The sequence below is a fragment of the Temnothorax longispinosus genome, chromosome 8 (assembly GCF_030848805.1).
Source record: "Temnothorax longispinosus isolate EJ_2023e chromosome 8, Tlon_JGU_v1, whole genome shotgun sequence".
Taxonomy (NCBI): Eukaryota; Metazoa; Arthropoda; class Insecta; order Hymenoptera; family Formicidae; genus Temnothorax; species Temnothorax longispinosus.
The window spans coordinates 18,318,544-18,338,948 of NC_092365.1; the positions used below are offsets into that span (position 1 = coordinate 18,318,544).

Genomic DNA, 20,405 nt, shown 5'->3' on the forward strand with positions numbered 1-20,405 from the left:
GATTTTAGAAGAAATACTATTAATTAGTAGGAATATTATTGAAATATAATAGTAGAAATACTATTGAAATAAAAGATATGCTCGGCTCTTTTTTTTACATTTTTAATGTCTTCTTTCAGGCGGATAAAATACAATTCAAAAGCACGGAAAAAAGAAATGGAAAGTTTACTCAAGGCAAACGGTTTTTCTAGCCGATACCGTATCGGAGTTTCATAATTCAAAGGCTCACTCAACTACAGTAGTCTCGCCAAGAACTTTCAGTAGCAACGTTTGTTCGAGGTAAGCAATTCGCACGCGTAAAAATTAAATATTAAAGATTTGGTGATCATTTCAAGGATACTTAGGACTGACTTTTTTGTTATGTTATTATTTAATATCAGTTATATTTAATCGCTGCTCTTTCACTATTGCTTCTTTTTCCCGGTCTTTGCAAAGCTTTTCCGCGCACCTAATTGACCGTCAAAATGCATTGAGGTCATCCACATTTTTCGGCGAATGCAAAGACGCAAGTAAGAAATAAAGCGGATCCGTATCTTTGTGTGCAAATAATGTCGAGTGCTTGACCGACGATACCTATTATTTCTTTTACGCAAAGCTAATAGAAATGTTCTGAAGTTTTCTCGTTCTTACAGCATCGATAAAGAAATGTTACTGATCTCTATATAAAGGGGTAAAAACCACAGTGGTGTAAGTAAAATATTTTAAAAAATTTGACTTACACCACTGTGGTTTTTACCCCTCCATATAACACTGGATGGCGTATTCAAAGGAATTTTTATGCCGAATTGAAGCCATCTTTGTTTGATACAGTAAAATATGCTAATATGCGGCGTTCTACTGTTGATGTACTTATGCTGTTTCGAGTTGTGTCTACGCATCGGAAGTATTCAAATAATATACAAATCAGTTTGTGCTTACTGTCATATGCAGTGAAAGGCAGTGCATATTTTATTCTATCAATAAAAATGGCTGCACATACCATACGCCATCCAGTGTTATACAGAGAGCAGTAAGGAATGTTTATTCAGTTTTTATTGTAAATGTGCTTAAGAGCACTCCGTTAACAGCACTAATGATAAATGACATTTATGAGTATGTTATATTAATTTATTAAGCCAAATCAAGAAAATAAATGACTTAAATATACCGATATCAAATAATAAAATAATGTAAAGGTTCTAACAATAGAATATTTAGAACTGTCTCTTATCGATTTTGATATGTTGTAGAGTAGCGAAGCGTAGAAAACACATATTTTTTTGTCGGCTTCGAACCATGTTTAATGGAGAGCACTTGGTTTGGAGCGCTAAAAAATAATTTTTATACATCTTTTTGGAAAAAAAACTGTTGGTTCTATCAATTTCATGTTTGTGCACATATTTTGTTTATACTTTATAGAATATCTATGGATTTTGTCATTGTGGAATGTCATTTATCAGTATGGATGGAATTTTCCAAAGTTTGAAAATTTTATTAATTTAAAATTTTACTAATTTGATTAAAAGAGAAACGTTGATGCGCTAATAATAAAGCTGATAATAAAAAATTATTTTAAAAAGTAGATACTTCATCGATGTTTTTAATGGAATTTTAATTGTGGGGTTAATATATATATATGTCACTCAGATATCGAATATTGGATCTGTGAGAAAGTTGCGAAACTTCCATCGAAATTTCTGCGAAGAAAAAATCGATTTTATATTTTACCTATAAAAAGTGATGCCGCCACTTTTTATTAATATTAAAATATTTTGTGTATTAAGTGATTAGTTTCGGTTGATGGTTACTTTATTATGGCTTTTTTGATTATTACAACAAACAGATAAAAAAAGCAAAAAACTCTCTCTAACAAAGTTATTCACAATTCCTGAGCCTTTACGTACTCTATACGTAATATTTATTTAAATTGCCAATAACTGCCTAGCAGAATTGAATTTACACTTAATATTGCAAGACAAAAGAATTCTTAAAACGATAAAACTGCAATATATGTTTTATAATACGATCTTACCTTCATATAGTTTACAAGTAATACATCTTGAAATTACGAATGGTAAATTATTCGATATTTTTCATAATAGCTGCAGGCTGTTTTACAACAGCAATTTTTATTTAACCATACATACCATCTTACCTTTTCCCTGTTTACTTTTTATCTAGATTTATTAGTTTATTACTTGTAAATCCTCAGTGAGTAAACGATATATACGTTTTATACCGGCAAGCAAAAGCACGTATTTCTTACACGGTATTATCTATCAAATAACAATATGTATAAAGTAACGGGTGAGCTATATCCGAAACGTGTCATGGTCTAAGTCACACTAATGAGTAATTGACAATGACTTTGACCATGACACGTTTCGGATATAGCGAACAAGAGGTTCCGATTATTTCGTTTTATTATACATTTACACTTTTACATTTTATCATTTAACGTACAAAATTATCTTATGTACGCACGATGGTGCCAGAAATCAACGTCTAGCGACTTATGATTTTGTACTTGTTGAGGCTGTGTAAAAATGTCTCACTTGATAAGGATCCGATTAGGATCGAAACGTTATTGTGATTTAATAAAGAATTAATTTTGGCCAGTTGTGTCGTTAAATAATTTTGGATCGTTTTTAATATTTACTGGCAAAGAGAAATTATTGTTATTTTTAATTTAATTTGACTTTTCGTTATCTTGCTTACTACTAAAGTCATCTTACCCGCATATGGGGCAAGATGACAAAAACGACACGTTCTTAAAAAATGTAAATTTTTAAAAATTATAATTTATTTAACAGTTTTTAAATTTTTACAATTGATACAAAAGGCTTTAGTAAATCTAAAAAAAATAGGTCATTATTTTTAAATCATCACAGAAATTAGGAAAAATCGATAAACTATAAGGTCGTCATCTTACCCCCCTTTCTCCTACGCAAAGATTACTTTATAAGAAACGTACTTTCAGAATTTTCTTTCCAAAGGAAATTTCGTGGTACGTGCTTCTGTGGGCCGTAATTAAGCTTTACATCTTTTCGGGATTTCGTTTATTTAGTAGGCAATCTAATTTTTCTTAGATTTTTTCAAACAAACCAATCTGATCACCTATCTGTGTTTTGAATTTCGACAGTTACTAACCGTCCATAAAAGTTGATCTTTAGATAAGTATCTGACGTCATAATTGTCATACTCCCGTGTGAGGTTGCTGATCCTCCATCGGGCGCCTCCCCAGGTGGCGGATAGGGGAAAGCTCGCTAGAAATAGAGGGTACCGGGGAAATAAAATACCCGGGGCGGACCAAAATCAGCAGAACCGGTGTCTAGGCCTAAAGGAGGCAATCACTCCAACTCCAAGACACTTGGGAATTGTGGACTGATGACCCGCATTCCTTAAATCTAAGGTATCCTTACGTTACTCCTAAAATGTAACGTATTTTATACAACAGCATAGCTAATTCGGTGTGGCTGGATGCTTACTGCTTAAAACGCGGTACATTCGTTGAAGTATTGGTGTCGAGGAATGATGACGTCGATACCGCGGTGCAATGGCGGGCATATGTGGGGCTTATGTCCGCCATTCATATTTACATTTATAACAATATGTTATAAATGTTTGTATTCTTTCCTGCTTATGTGTGGCAGTGTGGTCTTGTGGTAAAGTGCCAGACTCTTTTAATCCCGAGAAACCGGGTTCGCATCCACCTGATCACAGGAATTTTTATATTCCAAACTGCACCCCCCGCACGAGTGGGGCTCGTGCGGAGAAACTGGGCTATCTTTCGGAGGAGACATGAAATTTGAAATTGGTCGTCAAGCTTGGGGAGCTTGTGAGTTTTGGGTCAATAATACTGCTACCACTAGCTGCAACCATACGCCAAATAACATATCAACGACGACCCTCGACCTGTATACGTCGTTGTCGTATACACCAAACATATAGTGCACCGGCACATATTAGGAATAAAATTATTCCTAATATGGTTAAATAAAAAGTTAAACCGAGGGGAACCTTCTTCCCCTCGGAATATTGGATGAGACATTAAATTTGAAATTGGTCGTCAAGCTTGGGGAGCTTGGGAGTTTTGATTGAATACCAGTAGGTTTAGTATACGCGGGAAGAGATAGTACTTTTTTCATTAATTTATATATACGTATTGCTAATGTTAAGATATTCTGCTCTCCGCAGAACGTCGTCTTCAACAATCCTTTCATGGACAACAATATGTTATAAATATTTGTATTCTTTCCTGCTTATGTGTGGCAGTGTGATAAAGTGCCAGACTCTTTTAATCCCGAGGAACCGGGTTCGCATCCACCTGATTACAGGAATTTTTATATTCCAAACTGCACCCCCCGCACGAGTAGGGCTCGTGCGGAGAAACTGGGCTATCTTTCGGAGGAGACATTAAATTTGAAATTGGTCGTCAAGCTTGGGGAGCTTGGGAGTTTTGGGTCAATAATACTGCTACCACTAACTGCAACCATAGTAGTACAATAAGTACGTTTACGTTCTAAGAACGTTTACGTCTCTAGGTTTCCGTGATAAAACGTTCTTAGAATATCTTAATACGAAACGTCTTACGCCTATAGTACAGTATTATTTTATGCAAGCTATTGCAATGGCAACGGACAAAACATCATGTAGAGACGACGTTAATCGTACGAAGCATTTTCTCAATAGTCTTGGACGTTATGGAAATACACCCTTCTTATGGCCTATGTACGGAAGCGGAGAACTGCCTCAATGTTTCTGCAGGTGTGTGTTTCTAAAAACGCGGTGAAACTTTCATTCTGTTTTACAGTCACATAAAAATAACATTTTCCATACTTTTAGACTGTGTGCAGTCTTTGGTGGAATTTATTGCTTAAAGAGACAATTAGACGGCGTAGTGGTTAACGAGGATAAATGCAAGGCCATTATCAGTGGGAGACAGAGATTTGCTTTGGAGCATTTAGTCGTAGGGCAGGGACACTTGCCACCAGAAATTGTAGCTTCTGAAGGAGAAAATCAAATTTCGCGCAAAATTTTCATTACTGACAGGTATTTTCTTTAGTTTTTAGAGTTGATAAGATAATACATTACGTGTACGCGCAATATATTTTATTGGAGACATATTTTTCGCTTCTACAGGTCAATTATGCAAGGTGAAGAAGAAAGTCTAACTTTTTTGTACTATTCGCCGGAAGAACAAGATCAAGGAGCCGTTACTCTAATCGAATTGGGACCATCTACTAATGCCTGCCCTCAAGGATTGTGTATGTATAACATTAATGGAAATGTTCTAACTTAAAAATCGGTTTGCATTGTACACTTTCTTTTTTTTTCTTTAGTTATAATTCATATGACATGCAAACGTACTAAAAACGCAAAGAAGGATCTAGCATATGTCGTGAATAAGTTCCTGAGAGCGGAACCGCTTCAATCTAATGCTGTACGTAGTTCTTCTGATTCTCATACTCAAACAGTCTCTCCTGATAAACGACATCTTCAGGTAAAATATCTTGATAAAAATTATCAATAATTTAGAATTATATTTTACAAGGTAAAATACCGAAGGCATTAAAATTGTATCAATGTGAAAGTAAACTTGATATTTTAAATTAAATAATTATATTAGGATGACCGACAAGAGAAGGAAGAAACTGAGTATCCGGTACCCCAAGTATTATGGTCTTTGTATCTGAATTTACCCGCGAGCGACATTAAACTAAGCGATTCTGCGCCGAGTAACATACATCTATGTTCCGGACCGGATCTTGAGCTTGATTTCGACTTTGCTGTAAATCAGGTATGTATTGATAATATCAGATAATAATATAATGTAGTAATTGTATAAAATGTAACTAATTGTAAAATATAATTTCTCAAATACCTTATAGTTTGCACTATTTTTTATATGGATATACATGCTGCAAAACGGTGTCGGTTTTTTCAAAGTTATTGCTTTGATATAATAAATGGTACTTTAATTAAATAAATAGGAGTAAATTGCATTAGATAATCCTTTAAAATTTTTGTTTCTTTACTTTCAGGCTAAAAACATTTTCAAGTCTATGTATCCAGATGAAGACTTTTTGCTCTGGATTGGTGTCTATTGATGAGTTTCGGTTACTGCATCGCCACCCTCTTGGAGTTCGCGGGTATTCATTACTTCACGAAGGTGATAATTCTGCGTAATCGCGATATTTTCTCATCCGTTCAATCGCTTCCTTGTATCTTAAGAGAAAATATATCGAGAGAATTTATAACATAAAGTATTTTGGGAAAACTATTGCGATCTTCCAGGATCTCTAATTAAATATAGTTTTTTTTACCTTTGCAACATGTATTTTCGATGTAAGTGTGAATGCTAGAAAACGTAGTTTCATGTTTACATATGTAAGTGTAAAAAAATTACTACATTTGCACGAAAGATTATTCAAACAATATTCAAAATTATTGTTGCATCTTTAATTACAAATATTCATAAAAAAAAGATAAAATTTGAGTCAATATCAATCTAATTTTGATTAATTTTCAGGTTGGTAGCGGCGAGATTCCGTTGGACGACGAAGAATGGGAAGAATGGAAGGGTATCGCGAGCGAGGAGTTCGAGGATACATTTCGCACTATGATCTCTTGCAGCCCTCAGGCTGTTCATCCGGAGATTATCGATACGAATACTAGAAAGCGTGGTTCCCTTATGTCCGCGCTATACAGTGTTAGCTTGATATTTTAATAAAAACTGTTAACAAAGTCACCCAAACAATATCAAAGACATGTCTTAGAAGTTCAGGAGATTTTTAAAAATGTAAAAAAAACGCCCTTTTCAGATATTTATATTTTCTGTATTCTGGCCTTTCTGTAAAAATTTGTAAATTAATTTTCCGTAATTCACAGAAAATTATATAATTTACGAATGATTGAAGTGCAGGAAAATAAATCCTGTAAATCTGTTAAAATATTCGATCTTCGGAGTCCGCTCTAAAAATATTTAATTTTCTTCTGAATTCTCGACAAGTTTTTCTCCCAGAATTTAATATCAATTGCATGTGAAATATCAGTTGTTAATTCAAGTTTTACTTCCAGCAGGACGGCGTCACATACGAAAGAGATTCCTGCCATTCCATCACAGTCGCCGTTTCTTCAAAACCGTCGACCATGGAGAGACAGACGCAAACTGAGCTTATTTTACCAATATGGCGACAGTTTCTCTATTGCTTAGCAGGAGATGATGCTTTCAGGTACATTACGTACGCGTTAATAAGAAAACATAAAGTAACGTGATATCACTGCGGCATCTCCTATTCGATATATTGTGCCAATTTAAAAGACTGTAATTAATATAGCTATTATAATTTCTTTTTATTATTACGTGTTATTTTTATTATTTATAAATAACTAGCAAAATTGTCGCAAAAATTAAAAAATCGTGAATTATAAAATATGTTCATTTTTATTTGTATTTCCAGGCGTCGCCGGCAACGAGAAGCGGCTAGCAACTATCGAAAATGCGGCGATCGTATGTCGAGGAGGCACATAAACAGCGTGTCTTACATCGACAGGGTGGCGCTATCCGTCTTCCCCGCGTCTTTCGGTCTACTCAACGTCTGCTACTGGGTAGCCTACGTCACCTATCAAGAAGAATTTAAGTGGCAGGATCCGCCGATCGGGTCGATAACGCCGATCTCCCATTAACGAAATATCAGTAATGACAAGGAAGCAAACATATTATGTATTACGAAGCGCGAGAGGATGGTGCCACTTCGTTCTTGAAATTAAATTGTCAAATTTATCTCAAATTAAGTTATCAATCGTACGTACATATTATAATATGTATATATGTAGTATATAATTTTTTATTAAAAATCGCGTAATATATACGTAATTCTGTGTTAGAGACTCTCGAAATTGAACACGCGTTTGCCATTCTTCAAGTATACCGAGCACCATATTTAGTTTCATTTCTAATTCTTCATAACTTTCTCCTGTTACACTTGCGGTCGTGTCATCTGCAAATAATCAGTGACATTCTCAGTATGTCCGCAACAACATCGCAAACGCGCACCTTATAACGCACGATTATTAACACTAAGACTTTGTAATATTTTTATTTTTAATATTACGACACGCGCACACCGATTTATTGTGAAGTTTATGCCACTGAAGGTCTCACCCAAGATCGAAACGTCTGGGTAGACTCGTTTTAGGAATAAGTACTTTTATTTGGTATGACTATTTTATGTATAATTTATAGTTTACGCAGATATTTCACGACAATAATAGTATTTAAAACTTAATTAGATTTTTACATTAGGCTTCATTGCCTGATAACTGTAGATTTTCCTTGAGTAGTAATAATTATTGATTCAAGAATAAACGAGTATATATTTTATGGTATAATTCTTTGTCGCAGAAATAAGGAATAATGCAAAGTCAGGAGATTTTAAGGAAATTCAATTTTCGATAATCAAAAAATGGACGATGAAACATACACAATCAAGGTGATAGAACCCGAACAGAGAAATGTCGACGTTGAGGTGAAATTAGCGAAGGACGTTCGCGGCTCATTAGGCTTAGAGCTGTCCTTAGAACTATGTGTAGTTTGTGGGAATAGAGCCAATGGTAGGCACTACGGGGCGATCAGCTGCGTGGGTTGCAAGCTCTTTTTTAAGCGCAGCATCCGCAAGCAGCTGGGCTACCAGTGTCGAGGAAGCAAAAGTTGTGAAGTTACCAAACACCGCAGAAATCGTTGTCAGTATTGTAGACTTCAGAAGTGCTTGGCGATGGGCATGAGAAGTAACTCTGTGCAACATAAAAGAAAACCGGTATTGGGTGAGTCGGCTGCGACAAAAGTTGGCAGTCGTCCTAGAATAAAGCCTGTGCCCAACTCTGAAAAGATAAACGTTGTGGAAGTTCCCTCGAGCGTAGGACACGACTCACCACTGCCCGTCCACACCGTTACGCCGCGGCCGAAGAGGAGAAAGACACACTGTGAGAACATGTTCCAATCTGATAATAACAGCTAAAAATATAAGACAAATGAAAAATTTAACAATTTTATCTTTGTAAAGTTGTATAGTTATTACAAAAATAAAAAAAAATATATGTATCTAATTATTTTGGTATCTAAGAGAATTAACAAACAAATAACCGTATCTTCAACCCAAATAAATTTTGACCTATAAATATTTGATACTGAAAAAATATCTTATGCAGGTATCTGTAAAATATAACTAGGGATAGGCACTTTATGCTTTTGAACACCTATGGATTATGCCAGGAAAAAATGCCTGATTATGCCTTCATTATGCGCAAAAAATCTAGTGATTATGCGCCAATTATGCGGGCTAGATCTGCTATTTATGCGCGATTATGCCTTTGTTAGTTTATTTATTGTTATTGACATTGAGAGCTTTATCCTTGAGTCATTTTAACGATTCTTTTCAAATAAAAATCAAAAAAATTTTGTATTTTAATGTTTGAGAAGGAAAGGACGATGCATAACAAAAATAAAGTGTTGGATATTAAAACACATATAATTACTCAATAAAACACAGAATGCTTTAACACAGTCAAGTCAGGACCGGCGTATCAGGTGTGGTGCATTGAACGGGGACTTTTAATTGAAATCTAAATAAAATAATGAAATGTTTTGCTGTTCCTCTACAAAACTGGGAAGCTTGGGAGAGCATAGGTGGGATGGTTCTCAGAACGGTGGAGTGTGGGTTCCTATCACATTGTAGTGAACAAATGGACAATCGCTGTATTGGTCAGGTTTTGATAAAATCTTGCAAAAGGGTAACGTGGAGCGCAGCATGGGATTTATATGTCGTCCGGATCGTCGCCGGAGTCATAGTGAGTTTGCTGTTACATGTCTACAAGTCATTCATATGCCTGTCTCTAATGTAGATAGTGAAAGAGCTATTTCTGCCTATGGAGATGTACTAAGTCCTAAGCGATGCAGACTGAAAGCGGACAATACAGAAATTATGGTTTGCATGTATTTTGGCGATGATCTGGACGACATATAAATCTTATGTTGCGTTTTATGTTACTTTTTTGTAAGATTTTATCAAAACTTGATAATATAGTGATTGTTTATTTGTTCATTACAATGTGATAGGATTTACATTCCATTGTTCTGAGAACCATCTTACTTATGTTCTCTTACAGTTCTCTTAAGTTTCCTAGTTTTGTAGAGGAATAGTAAAATATTTCAATATTTTATTTAGATTTTAATTGAAAGTTTTTATTCAATGTACTATACCTGATACGCTAGTCTTGACTTGACTGTGTTGAAGCATTCTGTGTTTTATTGAGTAATTATATGTGTTTTAATATCCAACACTTTATTTTTGTTATGCATCGTCCTTTTTCCTTCTCACACATTAAAATACAAAATTTTTTGGATTTTTCAGCGTTATTTTTTGTGTCATTATATCCATATTTTACGTCTAATAAATGATAAAATAGAAACATAATCCTCGAATCCGTATTTTAAGTGAAAAAATGGACTTTTTGCGGCAAAAAACGGACTTTATGCGATAATTATGCGAGAACCGGGTTATGCTGCGCGGAGGGTGTTATTATGCGTTATTATGCGACTGAAATCTATCCATACTAAGTGTGTACTATGCATAATTATCAAAATTAGAGCTTAAGAACAATTTTTGACACATTATGCTATTATGCTCAAAGCATAAAGTGCCTATCTCTATATATAATATAACACTAAAAAATATATGCCTTAAGCACATTTTCTATATCTAAGACTTGATAGAACCAATTATTTATTTAAATCGAGTTGTACATTTTTTTCTCATATTTATTACAGATATATTATGACAGCGCATTAAAGGTATATCTATTTATGTATAATGTATGTCATTGTATGTAATACAAACTATCAATCCCAATATGTCGCGACGTCTATCTAAATGACTAATGGCTCGTGCACATACAATAATTTATATGTAAATTGCGGTATGCAATACTGTAATACTGAAGTATCAAAGCGTGACGCCATATATCTTCCCATTTTCGACAATAAAGACGCAAAAGCATTATATGATAATTGTTCATTCTTCCTCTTTTTCGGCTTTCTCGACGTCTTGCTTCTCCTCACCCTCCGCGATATCACCACCCTCGAATTTCGGGCCCGGTGCTTCGTCACCTTCCAGAACAATTTCCTCTGGATCAGGCGCGCGTGGCAAAAAGTCTTCATCTGGATACATAGACTTGAAAATGTTTTTAGCCTGAAAGTAAAGAAACAAAAATTTTAAAGGATTATCTAATGCAATTTAGTACTATTTATTTAATTTAAAGTACCATTTATTATATCAAAGCAATAACTTTGAAAAAACCGACACCGTTTTGCAGCAAGTATATCCATATAAAAAATAGTGCAAACTATAAGGTATTTGAGAAATTATATTTTACAATTAGTTACATTTTATACAATTACTACATTATATTATTATCTGATATTATCAATACATACCTGATTTACAGCAAAGTCGAAATCAAGCTCAAGATCCGGTCCGGAACATAGATGTATGTTACTCGGCGAAGAATCGCTTAGTTTAATGTCGCTCGCAGGTAAATTCAGATACAAAGACCATAATACTTGGGGTACCGGATACTCAGTTTCTTCCTTCTCTTGTCGGTCATCCTAATATAATTATTTAATTTAAAATATCACGTTTACTTTCACATTGATACAATTTTAATGCCTTCGGTATTTTACCTTGTAAAATATAATTCTAAATTATTGATAATTTTTATCAAGATATTTTACCTGAAGATGTCGTTTATCAGGAGAGACTGTTTGAGTATGAGAATCAGAAGAACTACGTACAGCATTAGATTGAAGCGGTTCCGCTCTCAGAAACTTATTCACGACATATGCTAGATCCTCCTTTGCGTTTTTAGTACGTTTGCATGTCATGTGAACTATGACTAAAGAAAAAAAAAAGAAAGTGTACAATGCAAACCAATTTTGAAGTTAGAATATTCACATTAATGTTATACATACACAATCCTTGAGGGCAGGCATTAGTAGATGGTCCCAATTCGATTAGAGTAACGGCTTCTTGATCTTGTTCTTCCGGCGGATAGTACAAAAGAGTTAGACTTTCTTTGTCACCTTGCATAATTGACCTGTAGAAGCAAAAAATATGTCTCCAATAAAATATATTGCGCGTACACGTAATGTATTATCTTATCAACTGTAAAAACTAAAGAAAATACCTGTCAGTAATGAAAATTCCGCGCGAAATTTGATTTTCTCCTTCAGAGGCTACGATTTCTGGTGGCAAGTGTCCCTGCCCTACGACTAAATGCTCCAAAGCCAATCTCTGTCTCCCACTGATAATGGCCTTGCATTTATCCTCGTTAACTACTACGCCGTCTAATTGTCTCTTTAAGCAATAAATTCCACCAAAGACTGCGCACAGTCTAAAAATATGGAAAATGTTATTTTTATGTGACTGTAAAACAGAATGAAAGTTTCACCGCGTTTTTAGAAACACACACCTGCAGAAACATTGAGGCAGTTCTCCGCTTCCATACATAGGCCATAAGAAGGGTGTATTTCCATAACGTCCAAGACTATTGAGAAAATGCTTCGTACGATTAACGCCGTCTCTACATAACGTTTTGTCCGTTGCCATTGCAATAGCTTGCATAACATAATGCTGTACTATAGGCGTAAGATTTTTCGTATTAAGATATTCTAAGAACGTTTTATCACGGAAACCTAGAGACGTAAACAGGACACATTATTATTAAGTCAGGAATTAAATAATTAAAAAAAATACATGCTCACACGTAACGCGTTTACGTAATGTGACACGCACCATCAAATTCTGGACTATCGGCACCCTGTTCCATGCAGGATGTCAGAAGGTGCATCAACATTCTCTTCTCGATCACGCTAACCGTTTTGTTAGCGAACACATCGGCTCGAGAACAAGGAACTTGGGTAAGTTTACCGTCCATAAAAGTGGCAACCCTGGAGACCGCACGGAATTCAGCATAACGCGCAATGTTGCTAGAAATCAACAGTTCCACTAATTCACCACGGGCGAATAATAACTGCAATAAGAATCACGTGTCATGTACATATGCACGTTAAGAGAATTAATGCGCGTATCTACAAATGTCTGTAATCTTACTTTAGGCGCCAGATCGATATTAAATCTTCTATACTCCTTCTTGATACGGTCTATGCTCCACTGTTTCACATTCTCCTTTCTGTCAGCCTTGTCCTGATCAGTCTTTTCCGCGCCATCGACTGCGGCACTATCTCCAGAACTCTCGGTCTGGGTGTCCTTCGAAGAGACGTCAGGTAGGTCCGCATCGCTGTATGAAAAAGGAAACTAGTCAGAATATACGAGATACCATCTAAAATCGTTAAACAGTTAATTTATGCAGATCATTTCTTACTTGGAAATATACCAGATTTCTTCGATGTTCTCGACTGTGGAATACTGGTCACTAGCTTTCAAAAATTTTTCGTCCCCCTTCAAATCGACATTTGTATTCCTAGTATTACTTTTAACCGTTTTTAAATCTTCTATCCACTTTTGCAGGCCATCGAAATTAAATGTAGCCCACAGCCCTCCGTAATATTCGTTGCTAAATAAAATAAGTAAAAATTATATTTAATAACTCACAAATATTGCCCTGATTATAAATAGCTTATCATATCATATTATGAAGTGTGAAAGAAAATCCTTTTATCTCTAACAAAAATACGTGATAAAAAGTCAATCGAGATTATTACTTTACTTTCTTATTTTTCCTCAAATGATCAAGCTACTTAATTTTTTGCATTATTATAGTTAAAGAAAATTTAATTAAAAATAAAAAAATCAAATTTAAAAATCAATCATGTATCTCTAACACCCACAATTGTACATCAATAAACATTGACAACAAATATGTGCAACAAAATTGTTTCATACAATTTTGGCATATTAAACATTAAAAAGAACATTAAATACTGATAACCAATCGCCTTTGTAATCTCGTACGTCAAACATGCTTCGAATTATGTACATATAATTGACAGGTGACAGAACGTCGGTCCAGGGGAAAAGAGGAGGAAAAGACACGTCAGGCATCCGGTCGTTTACCTGTCCAGATGCAGAACCCTCTTGCCGATCCTGCTTGCCGCCGCGGCGACGATGGACTCGGTCATACCTGTCGGAAATCATGACAGTGGGATGAGGATTACCGGCGAGGAAAAAAATATTCCTCCTCGTTGGCAAACGCGACATGTTCCCGTCATGATAAAAATCAATACCTGTTCCAACGACGACCACGTCGTATTCGGTCGGCAGATCGTCCTCCATGGTTGTCTCTCCCTCGGCGGCTGCCTCGAGTGCCTCGGTTGCTGATCGGGTGCACGGGTGCGACAATCAGTATGCGTGCGGCGAATAAATTATAAATTCGCGATATATATCGGACACGGGCCGATCAATTCATCTTCCACGGCGACCGACGAGATTCGCGTTAAAAAAACGACCCCGCCCCGCACGCGACCTTCGCTCGCAACTCTCGCGCGCACACACACAGAGGCCTGGTTCAACCCTTTTTTTGCACGGAGTTTGACAGATCGAACGGTGCAAAAGCAGCCAAAGGGGCGAGCGGATTAGCGCATATGCACGACCATGATGTAAGAAGACAGGTGTAACAAGTCCAAGGATGCGCAGTAGACATTTTCTTTGACCAATCAGAAACCAGACCGAAATAGTCTCGCGCTCGTCGCGCCGCGTCGCGGAGAAAGACGTGAAACAAACAAGAATGCCTGTTTTCATAAATGCGAACAGCTGGAACATTCACTCTTCACTCTAGTTACTTTGTTGCCTCTATGGTTTAAATCGCGTGTTTGACAAGTTGTCAACTTTACTCAATTTTCCTTACTCGAGAAACTAGTCACGAACTTGGTCAGTACTTTCAATACCTAACATATATATCTTTTTCATTCTGAAAATTTAATGAGCATTACATTAATCTTTTAGAAAATTCAATTTCAGATAAAGCACATATATAAGTACAAAAGATTTGGGAAGGATGGTTAACGATTTAAAACTGGAGTGCTCCTTTTCCTCTTGGTATCCAGCGTTCAAGAAAGATTCTCTAGAGGCCAGGATTCTTCATATTCCCGACGAAGTTCTAAAGTATTTGGAGTATGACACGTTTGTGTTGCCGCTCGAGGCAGCGAGATCTTTACCAGAGGATTCCGAATGGGCCGACGGCTCGCCGGTGACATGTGAAGAAGGGGTATTTATTATTCTTTTTTGTTTAGGAGATGACAGAATTATGATCCAGCAATTTCTATATATATAAATCTTTTGTAGGAGATAGATTATCAACCAACGTTTCCTGAATTCAGTCAACAAATACAGGAAATATTAGATGAGTACGATGCAATATTTGTCAAGACAAACTGGAGTACGCCTGCGGTAAATTATTTTCTGCTCTGCATTCCTATTTCACAATTGAATCAGTCATTTTAGAAAGAACGTTTCTTTCAAAATTCCCATTTTTTCAAAAAACAACAACCATGTATGTCTACGTGAAAAAAACTACCGTGTGCAGTAAAAATCAAAAGTTTTTTTTCTAAAATGAATAATTCATTTCATGGATCAAATAGCTTGTTCATAAATTTTCTATTGTATGGATAGCAATAATGTAATTTTGCAATAATTGTTTTAATATAATTATATGATTTATATTTCTATAAGATAAAGATAAAATTGTAGTATAATTTACAATATATAATTGTAATTGTTTCACAGGACGCCATGTGGGTTGCGCCAACAAAGACTCTCAAATGCAATACACTGGAAGAGGTCTACCTGTTGCTGAAAAGTTCCGACAGGATTGCCAAAGATCTAAACGTCGTGAAATCGTTGAGGGGCTCTGATAATTCTTTGCCGTTCTGCCTGGTGCTGAAACAATGGCGGGATATTAATCCGTGCGCAGAATTTCGCTGTTTCGTCATGGATAATGAGCTCATTGGTAATTCATCAACTCGATTTCACTTTTCCCTTCAACTATTAAATTTTATTCGGTATTAACTCCTTTCGTGTCTCTCTGTTTGCCTTTACAAAGTTAATTTCCGTGATAACAAATCATATATCTTACGCAGCTATAAGTCAGAGGGATATATCGCAGTACCACAGTTCCAACGAGTCAGAAAAGTATGATATACAGACAGACATCAAGAGCTTGTTTTCGGAGCGTATCAAGGGCAGATTTCCGTTGCGCAACTGTAAGAGCACCGTACTAAAATTAATGACGATATTCGAATTAAGGCCTGTTCGTTTTCGCTGCACTAGTTCTGAACTAGTGCAGCGAAAACGAACAGGCCTTATAACTCATTCGAGTTCATTTTTCTGGCAGATTCCTTCGACGTTGTACGACGTAGAAAAGATAAAGTGAAAATAATAGATTTCGGTACGATGGACGCGGCGTCTACGAAAGGAACGCTTTTTACGTACGAGGAGTTACAAAATCATATCGAGAACACGCCGGAGTTCCGTTTTATCGGGGAGGAAATAGGTATTCAGCCGAAGCCTCCTACGCAATTTTGCATTCCGCAAGAGATCAGCGAGTTCTTCCAATCGAGAGATAACGTCACGTTCCTGGACATTATACAGAGGGTATGTCTTACTAAAGAAATACGCTTGCAAGATTTGGCGACTTGTTTCAACGTCGCTTTTAAGTTCGACGCTTAATCGTGGTATCATAAGTTTTGCTTTGTTACAGGAGGTGGAGAATCAGCGGAAAGAGCATGAGAAAGAAAATGCTGACGTTTCAGAAAGTACTTGATGTATATACAACGTATAATAAACATTTTCCTTATATACGAACATCAGCTGTAACTCTTTTACTCACATGTACAAGGGGTACAAAACTTAAGAGAGGGGTTGTAAGTTATTGTTACATTTTTATCTTTCCCAAAGAGAGGCTAATATCTATAATAGCAAGTACAATGCGCTAATAAATATACGCGCGATTACACAACGAGCGGATTCTACTTTTTAAAATATATAATACATTTTAGCCCGTTTAAATCCTACGTTTTGAGATCATTCGATTACAGGCGCTAAAAGGAATAATCGAACTTGTTCAAGTTATTTCGCTGTTCTTACCAAATTCCACAGTTTCTTCTTTATTTCGGCAACGATACACGCGTTACAAGAAATTCTGAATTACCTGCTTGCAATATACAAACCCATTTCCTGATTTGTTAAAACCGATCATTCTGGTAGCGCATCGCGACACGTGAGTTACGATCCGAAGCTCTTGATTTATGTTATATAGTTGTATAAGTACATGCAACTAAATGCTCCTGATCATCGAATCGTCTGCGTATGTGTGTGCGTGTATGTGAATGAATGTACACCGACAGGATATTTAAATACAGAACTTTCACTTTTATTCTGCCAGACTCTCTTTTTCTATCATTACATTACATAAAACGATTAAAGGCTATCCTACCGCTTGAAAGAATTATCATAATATTGCAGTATTTTTCGAGCCATCGGCCTTTTTACCGAGCGACGTCCCTTATATAGAAAATATGTCTTGTTTATGTACAATATGCAATCCTTAATACTTCAAGTTTGGAAAAAGGATCCCCGATATATGTACCTCCGGACAAGTTAAATACGCTGTACAGTCATATCCAAGGAGTATTCTCATCTCTCTTTCTCTCTCTCTCTCTCTCTCCCTTTCTATTTTTCTCTGTTTCCTCCCTCTCGTCTCACAATCTTCATAAAAACGAAATTCATAGGAATGGGGGCGACTACTGCTGTGTGCGATTTTACAATTTTCATCAGTGGACCGAGGTACGTTTCTGAAACCCGAGCTTCTCGCAAAACAACTTTAGCAGCTTTTCGCATCGGGCATCTCGCACTTAATCTGTACAGTTCTGCCGAGTATTAAGGACGAAAGATACAAATGCTTAAATTCTAATTTTTCGTAACATACTGATTTCATTAATTTTTTAATAATAACACAAAGACGCAATTCGCTAGAAATTATAACATATGCATAGTTTACCGTTGAAGACCAACGTAGAAATTACAATCTTTTGCCAATTCTTAGAAAAATACTACAGGAATATTATTCTATATTTTGACTTAAAAATGCAAACGGTTCTAAATTTCTGGATAGGGTGTTGTTTAAGATTTAAACAATGAAGTTGGTTACATTCTTCCATCATACTTTTATCATGTAATTTAGAGATTCGGTGAGAAGCAAACCATATTTCCATCGCGCATTTAGCATCAAATCCTATTTAAATAATTTTGAATTCCTTTATCATCCAGAAAACCAAAGTAGACAACTGCGCTTGACTTTTTGGAAATTTGATACGAAGCAAAGACCAGACATCTAAAATCTGCGTGCAATACGATGAAAAAAGTTGCGAAATTGCTTCGCAAAATAAAGCCCTATTTACAGAGTGTCCCTCCCTTCTTTCGCGAGCAAAATACGGCAGATTGCTTCGTCGCTGAAAACCTCTCCTCCACGTTAGTCGCGATTGCAAATTTGTGCATCGATCCCTTGCCCACAATATACACGCGAATACCAAATCGAACGGATTTTATCTAAAAGGTTTTTATCCCAAGCACCCCCGTGTGAAAAAATAAACTTGGTTCTTTCTTAGAGGGGAAGTACGATGCCGTTTCGCGTGATAAAAATAATTTGCTGCGCATCGCTGTTCCTATAAATAACGATAAACACACAGTAAGGTGTGAGAGCCCTCGAGATGCCTCCAACACAAAGTAATATTAATATCATTGATGAATCAGAGCGGTGCCGCGGTTCCTTTCACATAAAAACCCATCGACTTTCGCAACGTCCTCCGGGAAACGTCCCTTCTCGAGATCGCGAAAAGGCCGTGTCTCTTCACGGCGCATTTCGCTTTCGAGGGACCACCCGGTCTCTTCCTTAACATTCAACGCGTATGTATAGCGGTGTACCGGTCTAAGAAATGTTCCCTCCGCCGAAACACGTGGCTCACATCGTTTTCCCTATCGTTCGTTATGTACACGGGAGCGCACTCCCTTCGCGCTCGCCTCCGACGATCGTTCCCTCCGTCTGCGATTAATTTCATGTCACGTTCTCACCCCGACAACACGCATCCCAAATCGGGACGTATGACGTCTTATAGTATGTTTAAAAGACGTCTTGTAATATGACGTCATTAAAACGTTTTAAAGATGTCTTTTATAATGTGTCTTAAAGACGTATTGTAATATAACGTCTTTAAGATGTCTCTTAGACGTCATATATCCCGATTTGGGACATTGCGCTCGCTGAATACGTTTACATACTCGCCCACATGTTCTCCCCTTACAATATCGCTCAAATTATCTCGACTGATTTGTGCTAAACGACATTGCGTAGCTTAATGAATGTACGTTTTGCGGTGTACGGCCGTTCGTTCGTCCTTCGAGTCTCCTCCATCGTCTCTCCCCCAGACAACGTGCATGTCTCAAATCGGGACATACGACGTCATAAAGACGTCTCATTTCCCGATTTGAGACATATTATCTTCACTGAGTCGCGTCTTCCTTCCGCCCTTTGCTCGCTCGCACTCGCAACTTCATCCCTTTCTCGCTTTTCCTTTTTTTTATCTTTTACTATACGTCGCTCGTTTTAATGATACTAAAGTGACATACAACAGCATTCTCTCGGTTTCTCTTTCTCCCTTTCGCATCCCCTTTCACTCCTTCACTCGCTCTTTCTCTCTCTCTCTCTCGCTCGCTCGCACTCTCGAATACTGGTAGGGTGTTGAGTGACAAAAACAGTAGTCTTAACAAACATACGTACGATACAAAAACTCTTAAGTTATCGCTTAACGGCCAGTGTAAAGCGGGTTGTTTTATTTTATCATTATTTCTTTTCTTCTTCACTCTCGCCCTCTCTTCCCCCCTCTTTCTCCCTACCTCTTTAAGTACCTGAAGAATCTAGCTTTGGGAAACCTTGCCCTGATCCGCAAGAACGCTGAGGCCCTTAAACCGGTGCCGTATCTCGGTGAGATCGGGATCTTCGATCTCCTCCCCCCTTACTGGGTGGCGAACGGGGGGCCGACAATCCGCCCGATGTCTTCAACCATCTCGGAGATCGAGCTCGCCGAAATTACACCGGTTTTGATCCGCGCCTCAAACGCGTCCCCCTTTTTCTCTCTCTCTTTCCTGCTCCTTTCCTCCGCGAGTCCGCCGTCGGACTTTGCCTTAACGATGAAGACTACACACCCCTCTATGATAAATGCGATTGGTACGACTAAATTGGGTGGCGAAAGGCCAGACTATCACCGATTAATCGAGTGGTACACGCACATCCGACACGTGTGTGAGCTAGAAGCTATCCTCCCATTGACGTCCCATTCAAAAAATACGCATCTCTAT

The 20,405-nt window shown here is 37.0% G+C and overlaps 3 protein-coding genes across 11 annotated transcripts; 2 read left to right on the forward strand and 1 right to left on the reverse strand.

Moving 5' to 3' along the window:
- The first annotated feature begins 3,168 nt into the window (after positions 1-3,168).
- On the forward strand, positions 3,169-11,039 carry LOC139817928 (rab proteins geranylgeranyltransferase component A 1-like). 4 transcript variants are annotated; one of them, XR_011733341.1, is made up of 9 exons: positions 3,169-4,746; positions 4,825-5,031; positions 5,122-5,246; positions 5,322-5,482; positions 5,609-5,779; positions 6,512-6,691; positions 7,060-7,214; positions 7,443-8,964; positions 10,808-11,039. XR_011733341.1 is itself a non-coding variant. In XM_071786232.1 (8 exons), the coding sequence occupies exons 1-8, from the start codon at positions 4,595-4,597 to the stop codon at positions 7,666-7,668; spliced, it is 1,377 nt and encodes a 458-aa protein (XP_071642333.1). In that variant the 5' UTR covers positions 3,169-4,594; the 3' UTR covers positions 7,669-11,039. The 4 variants fall into 4 exon arrangements, 2 of the variants coding, with proteins under 2 accessions (XP_071642333.1, XP_071642335.1); XR_011733340.1 differs by having other exon boundaries at positions 7,443-7,786; positions 8,387-11,039; XM_071786232.1 differs by having other exon boundaries at positions 7,443-11,039.
- Positions 10,747-14,659, reverse strand: LOC139817927 (Rab escort protein). 4 transcript variants are annotated; one of them, XM_071786230.1, is made up of 12 exons: positions 14,282-14,659; positions 14,112-14,178; positions 13,420-13,611; positions 13,149-13,335; positions 12,831-13,068; positions 12,508-12,730; positions 12,223-12,429; positions 12,008-12,132; positions 11,771-11,931; positions 11,474-11,644; positions 11,302-11,382; positions 11,088-11,228 (listed from the first exon to the last, which is right to left on the reverse strand). In XM_071786230.1, exons 1-11 carry the CDS (start codon positions 14,328-14,330, stop codon positions 11,308-11,310), a joined length of 1,695 nt encoding a protein of 564 aa, XP_071642331.1. In that variant the 5' UTR covers positions 14,331-14,659; the 3' UTR covers positions 11,088-11,228; positions 11,302-11,307. The 4 variants fall into 4 exon arrangements, with proteins under 4 accessions (XP_071642330.1, XP_071642329.1, XP_071642331.1 ...); XM_071786229.1 differs by lacking the exon at positions 11,302-11,382 and having other exon boundaries at positions 10,747-11,228; positions 11,831-11,931; XM_071786228.1 differs by lacking the exon at positions 11,302-11,382 and having other exon boundaries at positions 10,747-11,228.
- A 138-nt stretch (positions 14,660-14,797) lies between these two features.
- Positions 14,798-16,856, forward strand: LOC139817929 (translation initiation factor eIF2 assembly protein). 3 transcript variants are annotated; one of them, XM_071786237.1, is made up of 7 exons: positions 14,798-14,924; positions 15,015-15,261; positions 15,339-15,443; positions 15,780-16,002; positions 16,133-16,255; positions 16,387-16,646; positions 16,737-16,856. In XM_071786237.1, exons 2-7 carry the CDS (start codon positions 15,052-15,054, stop codon positions 16,779-16,781), a joined length of 966 nt encoding a protein of 321 aa, XP_071642338.1. In that variant the 5' UTR covers positions 14,798-14,924; positions 15,015-15,051; the 3' UTR covers positions 16,782-16,856. The 3 variants fall into 3 exon arrangements, with proteins under 3 accessions (XP_071642338.1, XP_071642336.1, XP_071642337.1); XM_071786235.1 differs by having other exon boundaries at positions 14,800-14,924; positions 16,753-16,856; XM_071786236.1 differs by having other exon boundaries at positions 14,859-14,924; positions 15,000-15,261; positions 16,753-16,856.
- The last annotated feature ends 3,549 nt before the right edge of the window (positions 16,857-20,405 follow it).

Coding starts and splice junctions, on each gene's coding strand:
- LOC139817928 (XM_071786232.1), top strand. CDS start 4,595: ATGCAAGCTATTGCAATGGCAACGGACAAAACATCATGTAGAGACGAC. Junction 5,780..6,511: donor TCGACTTTGCTGTAAATCAG/GTATGTATTGAT, acceptor ATTAATTTTCAG/GTTGGTAGCGGCGAGATTCC. Junction 6,692..7,059: donor TTATGTCCGCGCTATACAGT/GTTAGCTTGATA, acceptor TTTTACTTCCAG/CAGGACGGCGTCACATACGA.
- LOC139817927 (XM_071786228.1), bottom strand. CDS start 14,330: ATGGAGGACGATCTGCCGACCGAATACGACGTGGTCGTCGTTGGAACA. Junction 12,731..12,830: donor CGATAGTCCAGAATTTGATG/GTGCGTGTCACA, acceptor TTACGTCTCTAG/GTTTCCGTGATAAAACGTTC. Junction 11,932..12,007: donor TGCCTGCCCTCAAGGATTGT/GTATGTATAACA, acceptor TTTTTTCTTTAG/TCATAGTTCACATGACATGC.
- LOC139817929 (XM_071786235.1), top strand. CDS start 15,052: ATGGTTAACGATTTAAAACTGGAGTGCTCCTTTTCCTCTTGGTATCCA. Junction 15,444..15,779: donor CAAACTGGAGTACGCCTGCG/GTAAATTATTTT, acceptor ATTGTTTCACAG/GACGCCATGTGGGTTGCGCC. Junction 16,647..16,752: donor TCCTGGACATTATACAGAGG/GTATGTCTTACT, acceptor GCTTTGTTACAG/GAGGTGGAGAATCAGCGGAA.